This window comes from Chroicocephalus ridibundus, chromosome Z (genome assembly GCF_963924245.1).
Source record: "Chroicocephalus ridibundus chromosome Z, bChrRid1.1, whole genome shotgun sequence".
Taxonomy (NCBI): Eukaryota; Metazoa; Chordata; class Aves; order Charadriiformes; family Laridae; genus Chroicocephalus; species Chroicocephalus ridibundus.
In genome coordinates this window covers 63,279,769-63,300,985 of record NC_086316.1, presented here as the reverse complement: position 1 = coordinate 63,300,985, position 21,217 = coordinate 63,279,769, and the positions used below count along the sequence as shown (strand labels likewise).

Genomic DNA, 21,217 nt, shown 5'->3' with positions numbered 1-21,217 from the left:
TTGATATACTTGTCTAAAGTAAGTAGATGCAGATTGCTCATTGTTGGCCCTTGACTGGGACCAGGCACAAAACGATTATTCTGACGTGGCAGAAGGGTCCAGTAATTGAACCTGTCAGTATCTCTCCTCTAAAAAAAATTCATAACTATCCATGCTCACACAAACCTCATGAAGTTCAACATGACCAAGTGCAAGGTCCTGCACAAGGGTTAGAGCAATCCCAACCATGGATACAGGCTGGGTGGAGGATGGATTGAGAGTAGCCCTGTGGAGAAGGACTTGGGGTGTTTGTGGGTGAAAAACTGAGTACGAGCCAGCAACGTGCACTTGCAGCCCAGAAAGCCAACCATATCCTGGGCTGTACCAAAAGAAGCACGGCCAGCAGGTCAAGGGAAGTGATTCTGCCCTTCTACTTTGCTCTCAGTAGTCCAAGTGGGGTCTCCAAGTTCTGATCTGGAGTCCTCAGCATAAGAAACACATGGACCTGCTCAAGCAGGTCCAGAGGAAGGCCATGGAGATGTTCAGGGGGTGCAGCACCCTGATGACAGACTGAGAGAGTTGGGGTTGTTCAGCCTGGAGAAGAGAAGGCTCTAAGGAGACCCTACAGTAGCCTCCCAGTACTTAAAGGGGGCCTACAGGAAAGGTGGGGAAATGTGCTATCAGGGAGTGTAGCAATAGGATGAGGGTTGATGGTTTTAAACTGACAGAGGGTAGATTTAGATTAGATATTAGGAAGAAACACTTTACTGTGAGGGTGGTGAGACACTGGAATAGGTTGCATAGAGACATTGTGGATACGCCCTCCTGGATGTGTTCAAGGCACTGGTCTAGTGGGAGGTGTCACTGCCCGTGGTAGAGGTGTTGAAACTAGATGATCTTTAAGGTCCCTTCCAACCCGAACCATTCTATAGTTCTATACAACCCTTTATTTTTCTAAGAACTGAAAAAAAAACATTGAAAAAATAAAATCAATAAACTGAAATCTGGTTAATAAAAGGCATATTTTATTTCCCAAGGTTATGGTCATTATAGATACACAAGAGTAGAATTTTGTGCTCCCATGGACTACAATAATGAAGGCTATAGAAAAGCAGATTAGGATGACACAGAACGCTAGCATTTATTCTGAAGGTAACTATCAACTGGCATACTTAGAAACTGTAGAAATCAACAGAACAGAGATCTGTTATAAGCTTTGATAAACTAGATCTGAAAAAGCGAAGACAGATACTATGCAATATAGCATAACACAATATGGACCATTTAGGAAGCATGCAGTGGTAGAGTTGCACACTCAACATCTGCAGCCCTTTGCACAGAAAGATATGTCAGCTTTTGCAAATGGTTATCTTAAAGCAATTAAATTTGTTTGTAAAGGTTCCATGGAAAATAAAAATAAGTCAAAACAACAAAACACCCCCCATCCCCACCCCGAACCCAGCACATTCTTGAGATGCTACTTGACTGTTAGTTCCAAATGTTTGCAAGGCCATGTACAGGAGGAGCTGAATTATTTCAAATTTTGTTTCTACAAAGTACAACAAAATACTAAGGAAATTGATAAGAGTTAAAACAATCTAAAAAATTTATATAAAAGAGAGAAGTCATGTAAAAAGTATTATTTTTAAAGTAAAAGCAACTGTAAAACCTCTTTACTTGGTCTATTACCTGAATTTGCATCTTTGAAAAGCTGGAAAAACCCTCTAGCTTGCAGTTAAAGTAGAAATTTTTATCTTTTTTCATATTTCACAACCTGACCAAATATCGTTTCATTAAATAAGAAAAAGAATAACAACATCATCCTACAAGAAGAGGTTGCTGATATGAAAAAAGACGATCCTAAAACTTAAGTATGTCCTAGCCCTCAAGTAAGAGGTACTGGTGCTTTGCTTTGTTTTAAGGTTAAGTATGTAGGTCACGCTACATGTGAAAGGCTTCTAGGCGCATTCTGTTTGGATCTGCTGGATGTCTTAGGGCAATTCCATATCGCAGCAGCAGCTCAATATAAGGTGGCCAAAATGAGTCATTGATCGTTACATAGGGTTCGTGTGGTGTGTTCATTAATTTGTTTATAAGAATCTGGAAGATCAAAAGGATAAGATTTAGGAAATGAACAAAACCTCTATATTTTTATCTCCTCTAACCAAATTTATACAAATGATTATGATAAGACACTTGTGTAGGCAATATAACAGAGACTACAGGAGAAATACAAGACCTGTTCAAAGTAGAAGTAAAACAAAGAACACACAATTAACTTAATTACACCTTTTTTTTTTAATGTAAAATTTAGAACCAGAATTCTCCTTTTATCCAGACTAAGTTTTTCATCATCTGTCAAAAATTCTTAGTGGCTTTTAGATAGCATAACTGTAAATGCTTAAAATTTTTGAACATGAAGGTGGTAACTGTTATGTAATTAATCTTTAAGTCTGTATCTGTTAATACACAAGATTACACATTAATTGGTCCTTCTATCACTGTTATACTATTATATTTCAGTGAAAAAGAAATCAGACATAACATTCTTAAACATTTTACTTTTCAATTAATGATCTTAACTCTATGTCATATACTGTTATTTATCTTATTAGTATAGTATGATCAGATCTGATTATTGGAAAAAAAACCCCAGATCTCTAGATAACAAAACCGTCTTACCTCTAAAATTTCATTCAGCGTTATCAGCTCTACAGCTGGCTCTTCAGAAGAATTCTGCAAAGATAACCACCCCCCCAGCCAAATTAACAGACACCAAAACTAAATAATCAGAAAAAGTGTTAATTAACAAAGAAAAATAATCACACAATTATTTGGTTGTATAGTAAAACAATAGATGAAGACTTTTCCTTAGATTTAGTCATGACAAAAATACAAGGTAGTACTTAAATCATTCATCTACCAGTTCTATATTATACACTTTAAATGTACTGTTTTTAAAATTAATTATTAAAAAAGATTAATCTTAAGTGATCTTAGTACATATACCTGGGTTTAAGTTAAAATAAAATCAAGTACATCATATTTATAAATTTAGTGCAGTGCAAAAAATTCTATGAATATGATCTGTTAGGAGAAAAGTAATTTTTTTTTAAGTTTAGGAAAATGTTTACAAGTTTGACGCAGCTCAAGACTTGAGTTCATAGTGCTTTACTATATTTTCATTATTTGCCAGTGACTATTTGTTTACTTCTACTGATTTCAATGAAAAAATTAGCCAAGATTAAGAAATAGAATCATTAAAAATATGAAAAAACGTTCCTCGATAAAATACCATTTGTACAGCAATCCATTAGAAAATTACTTGTTCATTTGTAGCAAGCAAATCAAGCCATTTGCCTAAAAATTGATATGGATTCCTTAGGCTACAATACCAAAAAAATCTGCTTGTGATGTTGTATGGCGAACCTGATGCTTTTATTTTTCAATTTTATCCTTCCCCCCCTTCCACTTTCACATACAACATAATAAAGGAGAAAATACAGCACTGGTGTCTGCGCACTCAGCACTGCTGTTGAATGCGTCAACTAAGTCCTAAGATACTAACAGATCTGCAGCACCTTATACAAACTCCACTTCTGGAACAGAAGAATACAAGCAATAAGGAAGACTTTGCGAAAGGCAAGTTCTGGCTCCTTTTTTCCCTGTCACAGTTCTTAATATTCTCACCTTCAGAAAAACACAAAGGGGACATACTGCACACTCCATGGAAATCTTGCAAACCATGGAGCTAGGGGTCAATAACATCTATCTTTGTGCCTTTATCTTGATGCAAGGCTGAGGAAATAGAATCTACACTAAGCAACTGCAAAAGGTTCCTTGGAGCAATCATGACAATACTTCTTCTCTTCTTGTATTTCCCTGGCCAAAAGTATTACTTCATAACTTGGGTAATATGTTCAATATTCATGTTTCAAAGTTGAAATTAGGTTAGGGTTTCAGCAATTACTAAAACTGAAGAACTAAAGAATAAAATCCTAAGGATATTAGTGTAAAAGAGGTTTGCACTCGCACAGAACTAGCAAACTTATTTTGCTAGGTTTATAATATACATTGTAAATATTGTTTTGTAAAATTATATTACCTACATATTTCAAGTGTCACCCATATAATAAACACCTCTAATGTATATAAAGTCATTTTTAGGCAGGATGCTCAGCATTTATTTATTTAACCTGCAAAGCACCTTCTTCTCCCTTCCATGAGATAGACTATCATAAAGAATATTCCTCAACATATGACTTTTCATATTTCTTACCTTGAAAAAAGAGTGTCTTTTTTTTTTAATCTGAGACTTAAAATGCAAGACAATTCTTACCTCAATCACTACCTAAACTAAAGTTCTTGGGCCATGGCTAACCTGGGGTGCTGTGATTCAGCCTTCCCTCCTGCTCCCAATCCCAGAAGCAGGCGCCTGGTGAAAGGAGGGTAGAACCAGAGCAGTGAGGCTTGGAGCAGTTCACACTACACTGGAGCCATGCCCTACAGTCATCAGCACCTGCATGCAGAACTACCGAGAACAAAAGAAGCTTCCACAAAGTGAAGCAAAATTACTGATGTAATTTGGATTTAAGAGTTCAGTGCTTCCAGAGTGTTGAACCAAGCTGATAATAGATGTGAATAATATCTTCCCCCAAATCAATGTAGCAACAAATTTCACTGCTAATGCCATCCATTTGTATTTCTGACACAATAAAGAAAACAATATAGGTGAAAGTGTCTGTCTCTCCTGCCTTCACAGTTAATCACTTAGATGCAGATTACGGAGGACCTGCAGTTCAACCACTGAGACCCAACTGAGTAAAAAGATATAGAAGCAGCTATGAATTCATGACAAGTGAAAAGAAAGAAAAAGACTTGTCACAAAAGAAACTGTGTTTAAGAGTTCAGAAAAATCAGTAAATAAAATCAAGATAAAACCAGACCTTGCTTGGAAATGTAACTAAAAAAAAGGTAGAAGGTGAGCTTGTGTGAGCAGGGGAAGTGTTGATTAATACCGAACACCTTGGGTGAATTTTTTTTTCTTTAGATTTTAATAAGGAAAGTGGCATGTAAGGGAGATGAAGGCAGGGTAGGTAACAAGAATTTCTGCTAGTCAGTATAACAGAGACTGAGAAAATTCAAGCAGTTGATACTTGCTCTAGGGCAGGAGATTTTACATAAAATCTTCCTTAAGAGTTCTGAAACACACCTGAATTCACTGTTTCTTATATTTAAAACACAAGCTGGATATGACCATGAGCAATTTGATCCAACTTTGACATTGGCACTACCTTGATGATGAGTTGGAATGGAAGATCTCCAGAGGTCACTTCTAGCCTATATTTTTCTATGACATCACATAAATGGGAGCAAATAAATTGGTGTATCTCATTATAGGAAATATATTTTTAAGGAAATAGTAATGATATATATAGGAAAACCAGACAATCACTTAAAATGCATCTGGGAAAGACATCAGTGTTTGAAGAGCCATGTCCTAGAACAACTCTACGATGAGTAAGAACCAGCAAACAGGAAGGTGACATATCAGGCTGAAATCAGGAAATATATGATTGAAAGACAACTGTTAATTAAATCCCCAAAACTTTAATTTCTTAGTGTTATAACAAAATGTATCACATTCAATAATAGCAGGAAACTGGAAGGCATTGATATGCAGAAGAACTAAGATAGAATAAGACATTTGAAGATGGCTAAATAAGACTTTGAAAATGGACATCGTGCTTTGAAAGCCCATTTGGCACTTCTATGTGTAAAATACATACTTTCATGCAAACACAAGTTTGTTTTTTTAATTAAAAGCTCAGGATTCATCAGTTGGAAATAACAGGAAGACAAAGACAAGGGTGTAATCTGTTGCTTTTGTGATGACTGCGAGCTAGTAGTTTTCTTTATAATATTGGTCTTTACCAGGTTCCAAAAGAGATGAATCCAAATGGAAGCAAATATAGAAAGCTGGTGTTATTAGAATAAGCCAGGGAATTTAAAAAAATTGTCTTACAGGAAAAGAACAAGAAAGCTTTGCTAGTTCAATTAGCAAAACAAAGAAAGAAGGTATAAGATTGCTATCTATAAACATGTCAAGAGGAAAAGACACAAGAAAGAAAAGGAGACAAGACTGGTGTAAGAATACAGGGATATGTGTTAGACATGAATAAAATTAGACTGGAAGTTCGGAGACAGTTTCTAATGAGAGTACTAAGGTACTAGAATAAAACCTGATAAAAACAGTAGTAACAAAAATACTTAGTTTTAAAATAGAGCTCAATGATAATATTAAAAAAATCATATTATGTGGTTGTCTGAAATAACAGGGAACTGGATTAAAGAAATCCTTTCTATTTCTGTATTCTTAAATGTGTCTGAAATCAAAATCAACCCCTGCCTTTTTTGTAGCTATTCTTTCAAATAGTAATGGTAAAAGGTTTATTTTTACTGCAGACTTTGAATTTATTATGCAAAATACTCCCTGACTGCCTATTTTCCCCTAAAGTTTTAAGATAATTTTTGGCCCAGTTTGCCTGAACAGAAACTGATGGTTAACATTCCAAACTATGCTGTAATTATAAACACTTGTCCTTATTATTGTTCCAAAAACATTGTTAGACAATTAAAAGTTGCTTTGCCAAGGAAAACATGAATTCACTTGCCTAGTCCAGTAAAAAAAAAAAAAAAAAAAAAAGAGAGGAAGAACTTGGAGTGAATCCCTCACCATTTCCACATTTGGCACGGCTTGCAGTTCAGTAAGAAATACAACACATTACTATGTATCTTATTGGGTAAGGGATATATACATTAAAAAGAAAATATCCAGCTGGGAAAAGCCTTTAATATAAACCAACCTGAAAAATATCAATTGTACCTTGGGTCAGCTGTAGGACTATACTTATTTCAAAATATAACTGCAGACTTATGCTGGTGATTTAAAGAGATACTGCATCTAAGTAAACAGAAATTGAACATTCCAAATCTAATAGTTATTAAGAAAATCTTACCTTCTTTTCAGCACTTCTACCTTTCTCTGGAAGAGGAAAATGTTCTTCTAGGAATTTACCCAGAGCATTCAAGAGTTCTTCCTTATACACCCTTAGTTTCAGCATTTTTTTTTTCAGTTCTTTAGATGCTCCGGTTTGCAAACTAATAGAACACGAAATTCAATGAAATAATTTAAAAGTTATTCTTTGGTAAAAAAAAAACCCACCAAACTTTTTTACTACTGTTGTGAGTTCAACATCTTCAAACACAGGATATAGTAGCAGATAGTAGCAATATTTTCTATGTTCCAAATATGGATTACTGAGTTATTTGATATATTTAACAAAATAGGTATGTTGTAAGAGTTTGTTTGTTACTTTGCTCTTGTTGATATTTAAACTTGTCAATATAAAAACACAACACTGCAGAAATACCTGTTTTGGGGAAGTTGTTGAACTTGGGTTGTTGTCTCTTCTTCAAATCCATTAAGAACATCTAGTACCTGCTCCTGTTCCTCATACCACTGCTGTTCTCTTTGAAACACGAAAAGTAGGAAATGAAACAACAGATGAAATGTTTTCCTGGACAGTCAAAAAGAAAAAGTGTGTCAAAAAAGCTTACAGCATTCATAAGTCCAAATTCTTGTATTACCTTTTCAGATCTTCTTCCAGTTTTTTATTCTTTGACTGAACTGCTAGCAGCAGCATTTCAAGATCATTCTTTACTTTCTGCAACTATAAAAAAGTAAAAATAAACCTACAGTTTGCAGATAGCCCAGTCCATAGTATTTGTTCTATGCAAGGTTACATTTGTAAATCTGGTTAAAAGCGCCGAAGTTACGTGTAATTTCTTAAGAAATATGGCTACGGAATACCACATTAATTTTTAAATCTACTTAGAGCTATTTAAAATGTTACTGTCACCAGTTGCTCATAAGTGTCTTATTGAAGCTCAATAAAACAACATAGCTGACTTTACCTAAAGCAGATTATGGAGCACACACATGAACTGCTCATCTGATGAAAGACTGAGGAAGAAACACCTACAGCATCAGGCCTGCATTGTCTAAGTCTTTGCAGCTGTTTGCAAGAATGAATCTCTGCTAATTCCACCAACATAAAGCATATAGCACTCAGAAAACAAAGATGCTGAAAAGAATGACTAATCACATAATGTCTTAACAAAAAGAAAAAACAGCTTACCTCTTCTTTTCCTAATGTTAACAGTACATCTGGATTGGTAAAAATTACTGAAAAATAAAATGGATTGGGCTATTTGCATTAAATGATACAGACTTGTTTATACAGAAAAGCAGCCTGTCTGGACAGAAACTTGTGTAGCCTTTCAAAAACTAGTTTAGCTGTCAGCAGCAGTTTAACTCCATTTTGTGGTGCCCTGATGGACTAACCTACTGTCGTTTTTCAGCAAGTTAAATTAGACTGAAAAAAGTGTGGTGCTAATGCTTCTGCGTTATTTTTTATACCTGAACTAGCTCAGGTACATAAAATTGAAATGTGAAATTTTTCAGTCAGACTTCAAGATAAGCAAGCCTGATTTTTTCAGTGGAAGGGATGTCAACATTACCAATGTGGACAATCAAATTCTTCAAGTCTTACAACTCCTTGGTAAACAGCCTCACAAATGCTTGATCAGGATTGTAAAACCTACCAGATTTAAAGAACTTAAAAAGCATGCCACCATCCTCACTGTTCACAAAAACAGATACATGCAGGGAGATGGAAGGCCCAGCATGGCCAATATCCTAATTCCAACCCTAAGCAATTTAGGAAAAGTACAATACTATTCAAGGATGTGGTAATGTTTCCCCAGAATGCTTCTGCAAAAAGCAGTGATTTATGCTCATGAATTTTCTAAATAAGAAGTGTATTGTTGTATTTGATAGCTTTCAATGGGTTCCAATCAATTCTCAATTTCATGTCAACTCGCAGCATCTGCATAAACATATAACTCTTGAAATCAAGCATTTGAATCTATTAGTGGGAGAAATGAAAGCTAATCTAACAGATGTAAATCCTAACACAATGGGGATATTTTTTCTCCAAGCTTAGGCTCCAAATCTGTAATCTTAAAACCCATTACTTCAATAAAAGCTTTTCCTTTAACAAAAAGGAAAACCCTTAACGCCCTCAAAAAAGCATTAAATATCTCCTAAATACAATACAGTTGACTTCATAAATTTATAAGAAAGTACATTTTCAGTAAACGCATTTTGAGAAGCCTTAGATTAGTAGCTTTAAAAGCAGTTTGTTCTCAGATTAAAAAAATCAGCAAAACTGAGTTCAAAATGCATTAAATTATATGCCACAATAAAATCCCTTTTATTTAGAGACAGAATTACTGTCTCTAAATCTTGACACAAAATTTTAGTAGGGTGGTCCTAAATTAAGCTTATGTTTAAGAGCTGTGGGAGGTAGTGGTCTGTGCTATTATTAGAGCAAGATTTCTTTAATGATATGAATATCCTACATACACATGATAAAATTCAATGGTGTGCTTTTATTCACATTCACTGGCATATTTGAAGAAACCCATATAACTCTTCCCCCTGACACCTCCCCCCCATCCCCAACTACCCTGAGCCCTCACTACCTGGAATTATCAATTTCTACTACTGCTTTCTAACACTTCATTTTACATACCTAACCCTGAATATGTGCTTCCCATTCAATATACATGTTGTCTGAGTATCAGACTAGAAGGCCACATCTTCCTAGGAAAGAAATTACTAACCCTAATTTAGTAAAGGAACAGTGCAGATGTGAGATACTGGGACAACACATTTATGGCAGCTGCTACCGTAAAGAACACAGGTTGCTCTATCTACTGTCAGTTAAGGTTTTTTCAGATATGAATCACTGCACTTGCGAAAAATCAAATGTCAAAAAGAATTGCCTAGTGATACATAGTACAATTACTAAGCAAAATACTACCAGATGCTAGCAGTGTAAAAGCAACTACTATGCACATGTTTATACAGAAACTTCTGTTAAAATAAGAGGAATTTGGCAGAATACAGACATTTTGCAAAGAAAAATAGAAATTATGCAGAAACCACAACTATTACATGGTCGTTTCCACTTCCTTATTTTGCAAAGGTAAAAGTTAAATTCTATTTTTATGAATCAAATGCTTCTTAAGTTTTAATTCAGCTGATTTAGCAGCTCTAGAGCTACGTAAATAGTACCATAAATTGAGAAAGAGCAAGAGACTAAGGTAAAAGCTTTGCAAAAACACAATTTGCATTGTGGATTCAAGTCTGTTTGCCAATATTGTGCCCAAAGAAGTATAGAACTGCCAAGTTATAACCTCTGAAAATAAGGTTTAAAATTGAAACGCTGACAGGCTCTCATTTACAAGAAATGAGATAGCCATTACTAAAAGCAGAAACCAAAGTAACAAGACAGCCTGACATTCATTTAGTAAATCTTATGAAATTAGTATTTCTACAGTTCCTATTTAGATAAATTCAGACAATGTTTTCAATTAAGTAATTCCTCCTTCAAAACAAACAGTAGGTAAAAAGGAGCCAAGATGGACAGAGAAGGCGTAAGTGCAGTAGACTCTTCATTTTTATACAAGCACTATAACTTTTCAAATTCTATGCAGCAACTTCTTTTTTCTTCCCTCAGAAAGGTAGCCAAAAAGGCAAAGCTTTGGCTGCAAAATATTATTTGCATTATAATATCCATAGATCATTTCTCTAGTACAAAATTAAGATTTCCAGTAATAAATCTTATCACCTGGGAACAAGTAAGAATGGTTGAGCAAAGCAAGTCAGCAAGCCAATAAAAATAGGTCAAGCCCCAAGAATATTTTTAAGCAAATAGCTTAAAGTTTAAAATAATTACATATTTTAGTAAGGAAACCCAACATCTCCAGGTATTTCACCCAGATAAAAACTGTAAGTGCTTTCCATTCATTTGCTTTAAGCCAGCAACTTACTCATGAGCGGCAGCCAAGAACCAGTATTTCCCAAATTAATTCAATGTCATACTTTTGGTCTGCATACCTCTAAGAGGCACTTAAGCCTCTGTCTAAGAATCGTCAGTGTCACAAAGCACATGAACTATGAATTTATTCTAATAGAGAAATAGCATCTCTTTATAAGAAAGAAGAAATATTGTTTTCACCAGCTCCTATAATTTGATCACAATACACAGCAAGTACGTCAACTTTGAAAGAAAACAGAGAAGTGACTTTAGTGGTCATCTGAAAATGCATTCCAATTTGGCCAGATGACAAAATATTAGAAATCACCACTTGCTGTCTAAAGTACATTCCTATCATTTTGTAGTCACAAAAAAACCCAAAGCCTCTTCTGGCATAAAAATATTTAAATGAGTCAAAGTATCCATTTTTACTGGGTCAAAAGGTGCTAACATTTCCTTGACAGGAGACGTAACAGCAAGTGCTACCAGAATAATAATGATAGTGTAGTGTGAACTGTTTTTAAGAGTCTCCAAATGGGACATCTGAAAAAACAGATTACTTTACACTTCTGAATGGTTTTATTTTCAGTGGCTGGCCACATCAGCCTTGTAACAGAGTTAAATCAGTCACCCCTAATGTTTATGTACAACAAGAATTTTTAAGAACTGAGGGATTTATACCTTTTGACTGATAATGCCTAACAAATATAAAAGTTCTACTTGTCTGAGTGGTTTGTGCTTCTTGGGATCAATAAGCGATTCGGATTCCTGCGTTGCTCAGATAAACTGAGATGTCTTTTAGCACCTTTTCTTGACCTGAAATCTCTGACCCCTGTTAAATCCAAGCTAGATATTTTGTTATGGTGTAATGGGCTTACCACTACAGGTTTACTTCAAAGTTTCAGCTAGTACATCGTAATACAACACACTTCCATGAAGTAGTAATAAAAAAAAAAGCCAAGGAGTTATGGTTAAAAATATGTCTGGGTAGATTACTGTTAGCTTATTAGCAATACTTGCAAAGATAAAAATTGTATCCATTTCTTAAAAGACAAAATGAAGATGGAATTCTTTGCCAAAGTAGTTCTGGCCTAAAAAGGAAATACACATGAAAGATGCAGAAGAAATGATTACCAAAAGGAGAAACCTGAAGGAGGATAACAAAATAGTGAACGTTCATTATGCTGTTAGGAGATCTGCTAACATTTTTTTTTTCATTAACTGACTGATGAATGGGTGATATGAATCGTGCATTTATTTGTTCGTATTCATAAGATTAACTTACAGTAGAATTCACTTTGAATTCTAAGTTCACTTTGAACTGAAGTCCAAAAAGAATATAGAAACAAAAGATACATGCTACTGTGGGAAGTATTTAATTTAATTTTTAAGTACTTGTAGTATGAAAATACAATCAGCAGACATTTGATATATACACAGTTTAAGATGCCTAGATGAAAGAAACTTTGCAAAGCCTTATATAAGTATACCTTACATGGATGCAGTTACTTACCCTCTTCGGGACTACTTTTTTGCCATTGATTATATTCTGCTGTTAAACCTTTCATTCGCATCGTTAACAAGGAAAGCTGTATAACAAGAAAAGAAGCATCTCTTGAAGTGTGTTGAGTTGCATTGGAGTGAAATGAGACAGAGCAGTATAGGAATTCAATTATTATGTTTATACAGCAGAAAACAAAAGAGCATATGTTACAATAGACCATTTATTCCTTCAAAAGATATAGAAAGCCATTTGCAGGGATCAAGAAACATTTTTATTGTTTTTTTTCAAAAGGGGGAAATCAGAAGTGGTCAGAGTTGGAACTTTTCCCCTAATTTCCTCTGTACTATCAGACAATGACCACAACTGAAGACGAGCCATTAGAAGGAATGAAAATACCTCACATCCCCACTCCTCCTTAAATGCATGGTTCATAGACATTGAAGGTTAAATGGACTGTGCTTGATATGTGTAATGACTAAACAGAAGATTAGCTTCCAAAAAACAGTAGTCAAACAAATCTTCTATCAAAACCACATCTGTGGACTCAACAAAAAAATGCTTTAGAACTAGTGCTCCAGCTTATTGCAATCATTGAAAATATTGGAGCAATAAGAAAAAACACCAGTTCAGAAGAGTTTATTAAAAAACCCAAACTAAACAACCATAGATTTTTAGAAGGGTACTTATTTTAATATCTTACTATATTCTGGAGAAAGAATATATTCATTATTACTATTTCACTTCCTGAAAATGAGGACTACACCTGTAATTTTCTGTAAATACATTGTAAATTACATATAGATAGCATATTACAAGTAATCTGATATGAAATTAAGCATACATTTAAATACAAAAGGTACTGCTGGTATGCTCAACATTCCACAAGAAGCACTGCAGATTGCATTTGGCTTACATCAAGTAAAAAGATAAAAATATGCTAAGAGTCATCAGTCAATTTCTTACGATAAAAATATCAAGAACCGACAACTTAAGCTTAGCTTTTTACTACTCAAAATAACTTTGTAAAGTGCATTTTCAAAAGACAATATTTTAAAATAAAGGAAAAGAAAATAAACCTAAAACAAAAGAAATAACTACCATACAAACACTTTTTATTTTCTAGATCTGGGGGATCCTAGAATTGTCATCTCTTTCATAATGGAGCACTACTCTTGACAATACTACCAGCTCATTCTTTGTTCCTTTAAACTTGATAAAAAAGGATGTACAAAATGTTCTGAATATTCCAGTAACTAGACAAAAAAGCCCTTTCAAATAAGTTCACGGTATCATTCAGCAACCTTAAATCAAGGACCATCTTTTCAACAGACAAATACATACAGCAATTATGTACATCAGATATCTCTCTCTCATGGCCTATATACAGTCCTAGCAAAATATGCCGCTCAGTAAGTAATCCATTGCATCAGAGACCAGAATCAGTCCCCAAACTTAAAGGATAAAACCACAAAGAGCATTTTGTAAGCTTACAGTCTTGAGGTGATTAAGAAAAGAAGCCTTTTTTTTGCCTTTTTCTTTCAGTTCTCCCCCTATCCCAACCACTGGAGATGGGGAATAAGTGGCCTCGTGGTTCTTTGTTGCCAGCTGGGGCTGAACTATGACAGCCAGTTACGATGAAAATAGAATAGAATAGTTCAGATGGAAGGGACCTACAGTGATCCCTCCATCAGTCAGTCCAACTGTCTGACCACTTCAGCACTGATCAAAAGTTAAAGCATGTTATTAAGGGCATTGTTCAAACACTTTTTTAACACTGACAGGCTTGGGCCATCCAACACCTCTCTAGGAAGCCTGTTCCAGGGCTTGACCGTCCTCTAGGTAAAGAAATACTTCCTAATGTCCAGCCTAAACCACTCCTGGTGCAGCTTTGAACCATTCCCACGCATCCTGTCATTGGATCTCAGGGAGAAGAGCTCAGCATCTCCCTCTCCACATCCCCTCCTCAGGAAGCTGGAGAGAGCAATGAGGCCGCCCCTCAGGCCTTTTCTCCAAACTAGACAAGCCCAGAGTCCTCAGCCGCTCCTCACAGGACATGCCTTCCAGCCCTTTCACCAGCTTTGTTGCCTGCCTCTGCACTGCACGCATTCAAGTACTTTCACATCCTTAGATGGTGGGTGCCAGAACTGCACACGGTACTGCAGGTCATGCTACACCAATGCTGAATACAGCAGAATAGTCACCTCTTCTGACCGGCTGGTGATGCTGTGGTGATGGCTGGTGATGCACCACAGAATGTGGTTTCCCCTCTTGGCTGCCAGGGCCCACTGCTGGCTCCTATTGAGCCTGTTGTTGACTAACACCCACAGATCCCTCTCTGCAGGGCTGCTCTCCAGCCACTTCTCTCCCTGTTTATACTTGTGCCCACTGTTACTCTGTCCCAGTGCAGAATACAGCATGTGGACTTGTTAAATTTCATCCCATTGATGATTGCCCAATGCTCCAGTCTATCTAGATCCCTCTGCAAGGCCTCTTGTCCCTCAAAAGAGTTAAAAGAACCTCCCAGTTTGGTGTGATCAGCAAACGTGCTAATGGTGCATTCAACTCCTGCATCCAGATTGTTGACAAATATATTGAACAGAACTGGCCCTAGAATTGAGCCCTGAGGAACACCGCTGGTGACCAGTCACCAGCCAGATGTAGCCCCATTCACTACATCCCTTTGAGCCCTGCCATCTAGCCAGCTCTTTGCCCATTGCACTGTGTACCTGTTCATCTTAGCTGGACATGTCCGGAAGGATGCTGTGAGCAATAGTATCAAAAGCCCTACTAAAATCCAGAAAAACTACATCCACTGCCTTTCCCTTCACCCACTAAGTGGGTGACCTTCTCATAGAAGCATATCAAAATAGTTAAACAGGACTTTCCCTTTGTGAACCCATGTTGACTGTGCCTCATGATTGCATTGTTCTTTAAATGTCTTTCAATGGCACACAGTATGACCTTTTTCATAATTTTTCCAGGAACTGAGGTTAGACTGACAGGTCTGTAGTTTCCTGTGTCCATACAAGTGCCTATGTTAGGGCTGAAATGAGATCCCTTTAAAGTTGCTGACAGAGGGTATAACATGACCTTTTACTCTCCTCCCTATTTTCTTTCATGAAGTGCAATCTTAATTTAATCCTTATTTTTGCAGCTCCATTTAATTATTGTCTTCCTATAATAGTTTTCAAGAAAAGCCCAATGTTTAACTATTTATACTTTCCAAATTTGGGGTCCTCATATAAATTCGATTTTGAAGATTCCTATTTAGAATTTACAAATAGCTAAACAGTGAGCCAGCATTGCCTTTTTGCATGTTCCCCAAAATTTAAGGGATACAGGAGCTCACATTCATGCACTCAGCATCATTCAGTTCATTTCTTATTCAAATTTCTAATTCAAATTCAAATATTTTTTCCTAATTATAACCACAAATGGGGGAACAACTGTAATTTTCACATACAAAGTTCCAGAGTAAAACTAAAGGGATCCATATAGTTTCACAAATTACATATACACTGATTAGGAAATAGTCCAAATGAGTATTGAAGTTACACACCCTGCCATTTTGCTGCCCATGTTAGTCATTTATCAGTTGTGTGGTAGAACTGCATGTAACCTTTTTGCTATACATAAGTGCAACTTTTCAGTATTTGCTGGATACATACTTCAGAACTCAGCTTCAAAGTTAATAAAACCGTCAGCTTTAGAGAATAAGTGAAGATAATTTAATTTCCTTCTTTTGGGAACACATCACATCTTTACAGAAAACTAAATATTTTGTGGAGAATAAAAAAAATAAAAGAAAATACTGTTTTACCTTGGCATCTGATTGTAAGAGTGTTTCCGTTCCTAGAAGCCTGAGCTTGCTCTGACACTTGGTAGAAAACAAACAAAATACAAACAACGTTTACTTACTCTTCCCCTTGGTAGGACAGAAACACAATGCTTTAAAATCCTGACAAAAGTTGTTTAATATAGAAAACAAAGAGTTATGACTTGGCTCCTACCACATCCCTCAGAGCCTGACTCAGAACAGCAAATTAAGAAATATTTTGAAATCACACCACAGTAAAAAAGTAGAACTTCAATTAATGGAAAAGTAGAAAAGTTAATAAAAGATGCATGATGTGATGAAAAAGGAAAGTTACAGATCAAGAACATGAGAAACTGGGAGGAGAGAGTCATGGACAAGGCTGAATAGGGAAGCTGCTAAGAAGTTAACACACTTGCAGCTACTATTCTGGCTCTGCAAACAGAGTAATCGCGTTATAATACACATTTTTAATTTTAACTCATTTAGGGCAACATACTATACACTTCAGAAATGGTCTGATTTTTACAAGCGCACTACATCAGTCTGATGACTGCAACGGGATGTACATCAAGTCTGAAATACAGGCCACCACAGATATCCAAGGCTTCAGCAGAAGACACCTGCTAAACTCTTTCTTGTTCTATAACTGTCAGCAATTTTAACCTGCCTCATGACAGGGCAGGATATATTCTACTAAGCAGTAAAACTAATAAGCAGTACTTTGTAAACGTTGCTGTTAATATTTGGAACCAAAACACAATACAGGATTTCTCCAATAAAAACTGCTAATGCTGACACACAATCATTGGCACATTACATCATAAACCACATAACCTAGGAGCTAATTCAACAACTATTAGTTGTTCAAACATTTTGCTGAAACATGCATGTATACAGGATGCAATAATCACAAAATAATAAAAATCCTTTTTTTTATCAATTTCCAAAAATAGCACACTTCCTGTATTGTTTTGAGGATGCTGTAGATAAGATAAAAGATATCAAAAATTTTCAATTAAATTCAAAATAATAAACTTTCTAACTTCCCTTCCAAACTGAAAATTTCAAAGAAAGTTCACATCCCCTGAAGTGGCCCGAAACAAAATTTCTGCTGATCACTTATTACATTACTTCAGAAACCTAGACAGAGGATTCCCTGTCACTTTTTCAAAATATTTCAAGATAAGTTTACATGTAACAACAAATAAGAATCACATTAGTTTCTTTAAATATAATTCTGTAAAATTATTGCACTGTGAGTTGTCTACACTTTGTTCTACTTTAAGTTTGGAAGTATTTTTACTTCAGTTTCTGATACTTTTAATGCTTTGAATCTACAACTCAGAAGTCATGCAAATAGCATACAAATACAACATAAAATTGAGTGAAGCAATTAAGACTCTCCAGATATAATTTAGAACATGACTTTCATCAAACTCAGCAAAATCTTATAGGATGCATAGTATAGCAGTGCCTCAGAACTGTTAAAAGTTTATCTCTTCTGCGATCCCTGTAAATAAAAATACCTCATTCTAAAATTTTATTATTAGCATATTGGACCATGTACGTGGAGAGACAAAATTTATTCTTGAGGATGTGCTGTCAGTTTGTATGAGCATATCCTTACATTAACTTCCTTCTAAGCCACCTCCTCCTACCATTCTCTCTCTCCTTTAAGCACCAAACTACTTGTGAACAGCAGTTGAATCCCATCTTGTATTAGGCTAAAAAGAGAAGGATCTCAAGTATCAGTGTGCTGGTACTACAAGAACACAAGGAAATCTGTTAAAACTAGAGAAAACTAAACATCCCCATTCTATTTAACTAAATCATAACATCTGCACACCATAATCAAAGTTTGACGCTGCAAGGCATTCTTCACTCCTGCCAGCAGATCTACTTTTGGTCTTTCTGAAGAACTTTTATTCCCCCCACCCACCTTTTTTTTTGTTGTTTTGTTGCTGTGGTTTGTTTGGAGGGGGTGAGGTAAGCATGCAGTGAAGGATGGGGAGATGAACAAAAAAACCCCACAAAGGACAGTTCAGAATAATCTATTCTGTCACTTGTCATTTGTATACCTTTTCTATGTGCTTCCAAATACTCTCACATTCATTCAAGATTTCTTGCTTGGCATCTTCAGGACAAACGCAGTCATTGGCGATTTCTGGTAAATATTCATCCTATTAACAAGGAAATAGGACAGTTATCACGTAGGTCTACAGTAATTATTAACAGGTTACTGAATCATATCTGCTACTTCAGGTCAGACATGTAACAGCAATACCTCTGAATCCAAAGCTTTCAGTTAACTCTCCTATACTCCTAGACAGCACCCAATTATTCAGTAAAATCAGCTAACTACATTACTCTAGTAAAATTTAAAGACACTAATAACACTTTTTAAAATTGAATCACAAAGTACTAAGTTTTCAAAACTGCTTTGATTATCTGCAATAGCACTTTTTATTCTTATTGAAGAAACAAGAAGATAGTCTCACATCTACAAAGCCACGCTTTTCTTCCATATGTCTGCAAAGTTCTGAAGCATAGTTACTTTTGCTCTGTCTTCCAGTAAATGTCCTAATCTATTTCTCCTTATGACAACTTGAATTCGTAATCCTTTTGATTAAGAAATTAAAGTGTCCTGGAGGTTACTAGAAAAACAAACATAAGAACTCAAAGATAATGCAGGCAACCAAAGAAAGAGGGCACCAGGACAGCGAGGAGAAAAATCAACGCAAATTAAGTTGAAAACTTTGAGAAACTGTTGGGTCAGGTAGGAACCATACAAATCCAGAAATATAATGCTAGTTTAATCTATAAAGAGATACATGAATGACAACAGCAATTAAGAGGGAAAACCAAAAAGGGACAAAATAACACTCAAAAGAAAATTTTAGTTTTGAAGGTAAAAAAAACAACAGGAATTTCCTAGATATGCAAGATGCAGGAAGCCTTTAAAAATACTTAAAGGGATCACTAAGACCACCAGATATGGAAGAGATTAAAATAAGACATTTAAAAAGATTAAGATCTAAAGAAGAAATAAACATCTCTGCCTTCTTAATGATGCACGAATTCCTAACTCAACCTTTTGTTCATTTTCAGAACACAAACACAACATCAGAGAAAATGATGTGGAAAACCTGAATAATTTAAAAGGAGTGAAATATTCAACTAGTACCTCCAAAGTTCAAGTATGCCATAGCAGAGTGGCTAAGAAAAAAATCAGAATCTCTCACTGAACACTGGAAGTATTCTAGAGAACTGAAAGGTAGCAATACTTCTACTAAGACTTTCTGGCAAATTTGTTGCATCAATAATTAAAAACAGAACACTAGAAAATCTAGATTGCCATGATCTGATAAGGTCTAATGAGCACAATTTTTTGTAATGGAAAAATCATTATCTTCTTAAGAGTCTTGAAATGTCTCCACAACATAAAAGAGAAACAGTTTACATAATTTATTAATACTTCTGAAATACCTCCAGTAAAGTCCCCCACAGAAGGCTAATAAGGAAATTAAGCAGTCTTGAGATGCAATGTACTTTTTTTTCCTCAGACCAAAAACTGTCAAGGATGCAAACAAACAAACAAACAAGAAAAGCCTGAACAGATAATTTTCATCATGTCAAAAAGGCTCATCAGCAGAGCTAAGAGGGCCTGAAAGAAAAAGAGCGGGGAGGGGGCCCTGGGGCGTGAGGAAAAGAGGAATACATAACCTTTTGAAATTTGAAAGCGGTCTTGGGATGGAATAAAAAGTCCTATCATCCTGTGTTCCCCTGCAATAATACCATCCATCAACATGAAAACATTATATGAAATAAATCTCAGAGTATATAGCCAAAAAAACCCTCAAAAATGTTCAAATGATTAGAATGATTTTATTATTGTTGACCTTCAAAATTCCCATGCTTGATTTGACACCATGTTTTAAAACGTACATACTATTAGGAGATCCTACAGGCCTCTGTAGCGCAAGCCAAAATGACTTGTGGTCCCTAATACTGTGCTGTTAATTACCTTATAAAGTATATACATCAGTGTCATGTTCAGATGTTTTTCCTTGTAGCCTGAAGTTTTCCCTATTTCTGTATGGTAAAATTAGGTTTCTGCTTGTACACTATACCTGAAAATCGAAGACTTTTTTTTGCATGTCCTTAACATTAATGCTTCCCAGTTTTAACGTGCTATTCCTTCTTATCTCATTTTAGAACTGTGTAGTTCGGTAAAAAACCACACCCAGGGACAGGGGTGCATTGTGGACTCTCTACCAAGCAAATAGGCAAGCTTTATAGGAAGTGTTTCATGGCAGTAAATACAAACCAAACAACAGCTGGAAGAAATTCAGAGATGAGAAAGTAACAGCAGCCCTGGGAAAGTAAAAAAAAAAAAAAAAAAAAAGACAGAAAACCGGGAGTCCACGTTCGGATGAATAAAAGCAGGATGCAAACAACATCACAAAAAACGTCAGACAGGGAGTTCCCATTGTCCCTGACACAGACCCCAGAACTACAGCAGGAACCCCAGTTCTCCCTGACACAGACCCCAGAACTACAGCAGGAGCTCCCATTCCCCCCGACACAGACCCCCAGAACGACACTAGCGACCGGACGCCATGAGGAGGGCGGTTACTCCTCACAGACTAGGGCCGAACGCAGCCTCTTCCCGCCCGGCAGCCGCCCGGCAGCCAGCCTCCTCCCCTCCCAGCGGCCGTAACAGCTGCCAGCCTCCCCTCCCCCGAGGCGCCACCGCTGCCCCGGCTCCGCGGCCGAAGCGATGCTCCGCTCCGAGCGGGACTTCAGCCCCGTCTCGGGCCGGCGGCGGCGCTGAGGGCAGCTGAGCCCACCCTGGGTCGGGACGGGCGGCGAGGGCCGCCCCATCCCCGTCCATTACCATGTCGAGTCCGCTCGGCTGAGCTCACCTCTTCCCTCTGCGCGCGCTCGGCACTCACTGGCTGCTCTCCG

General features: G+C 36.4%; 1 protein-coding gene across 2 annotated transcripts; it reads right to left on the bottom strand.

The window, feature by feature from the left end:
- Positions 1-1,007: 1,007 nt before the first annotated feature.
- CENPK (centromere protein K) lies at positions 1,008-21,200 on the bottom strand. Of its 2 annotated transcripts, XM_063321287.1 has the most exons (10): positions 21,147-21,200; positions 18,328-18,429; positions 16,253-16,309; positions 12,442-12,517; positions 8,181-8,227; positions 7,630-7,712; positions 7,413-7,511; positions 6,999-7,140; positions 2,662-2,715; positions 1,008-2,079 (listed from the first exon to the last, which is right to left on the bottom strand). In XM_063321287.1, the coding sequence occupies exons 1-10, from the start codon at positions 21,147-21,149 to the stop codon at positions 1,921-1,923; spliced, it is 822 nt and encodes a 273-aa protein (XP_063177357.1). In that variant the 5' UTR covers positions 21,150-21,200; the 3' UTR covers positions 1,008-1,920. The 2 variants fall into 2 exon arrangements, with proteins under 2 accessions (XP_063177357.1, XP_063177358.1); XM_063321288.1 differs by lacking the exon at positions 16,253-16,309.
- Positions 21,201-21,217: the final 17 nt, after the last annotated feature.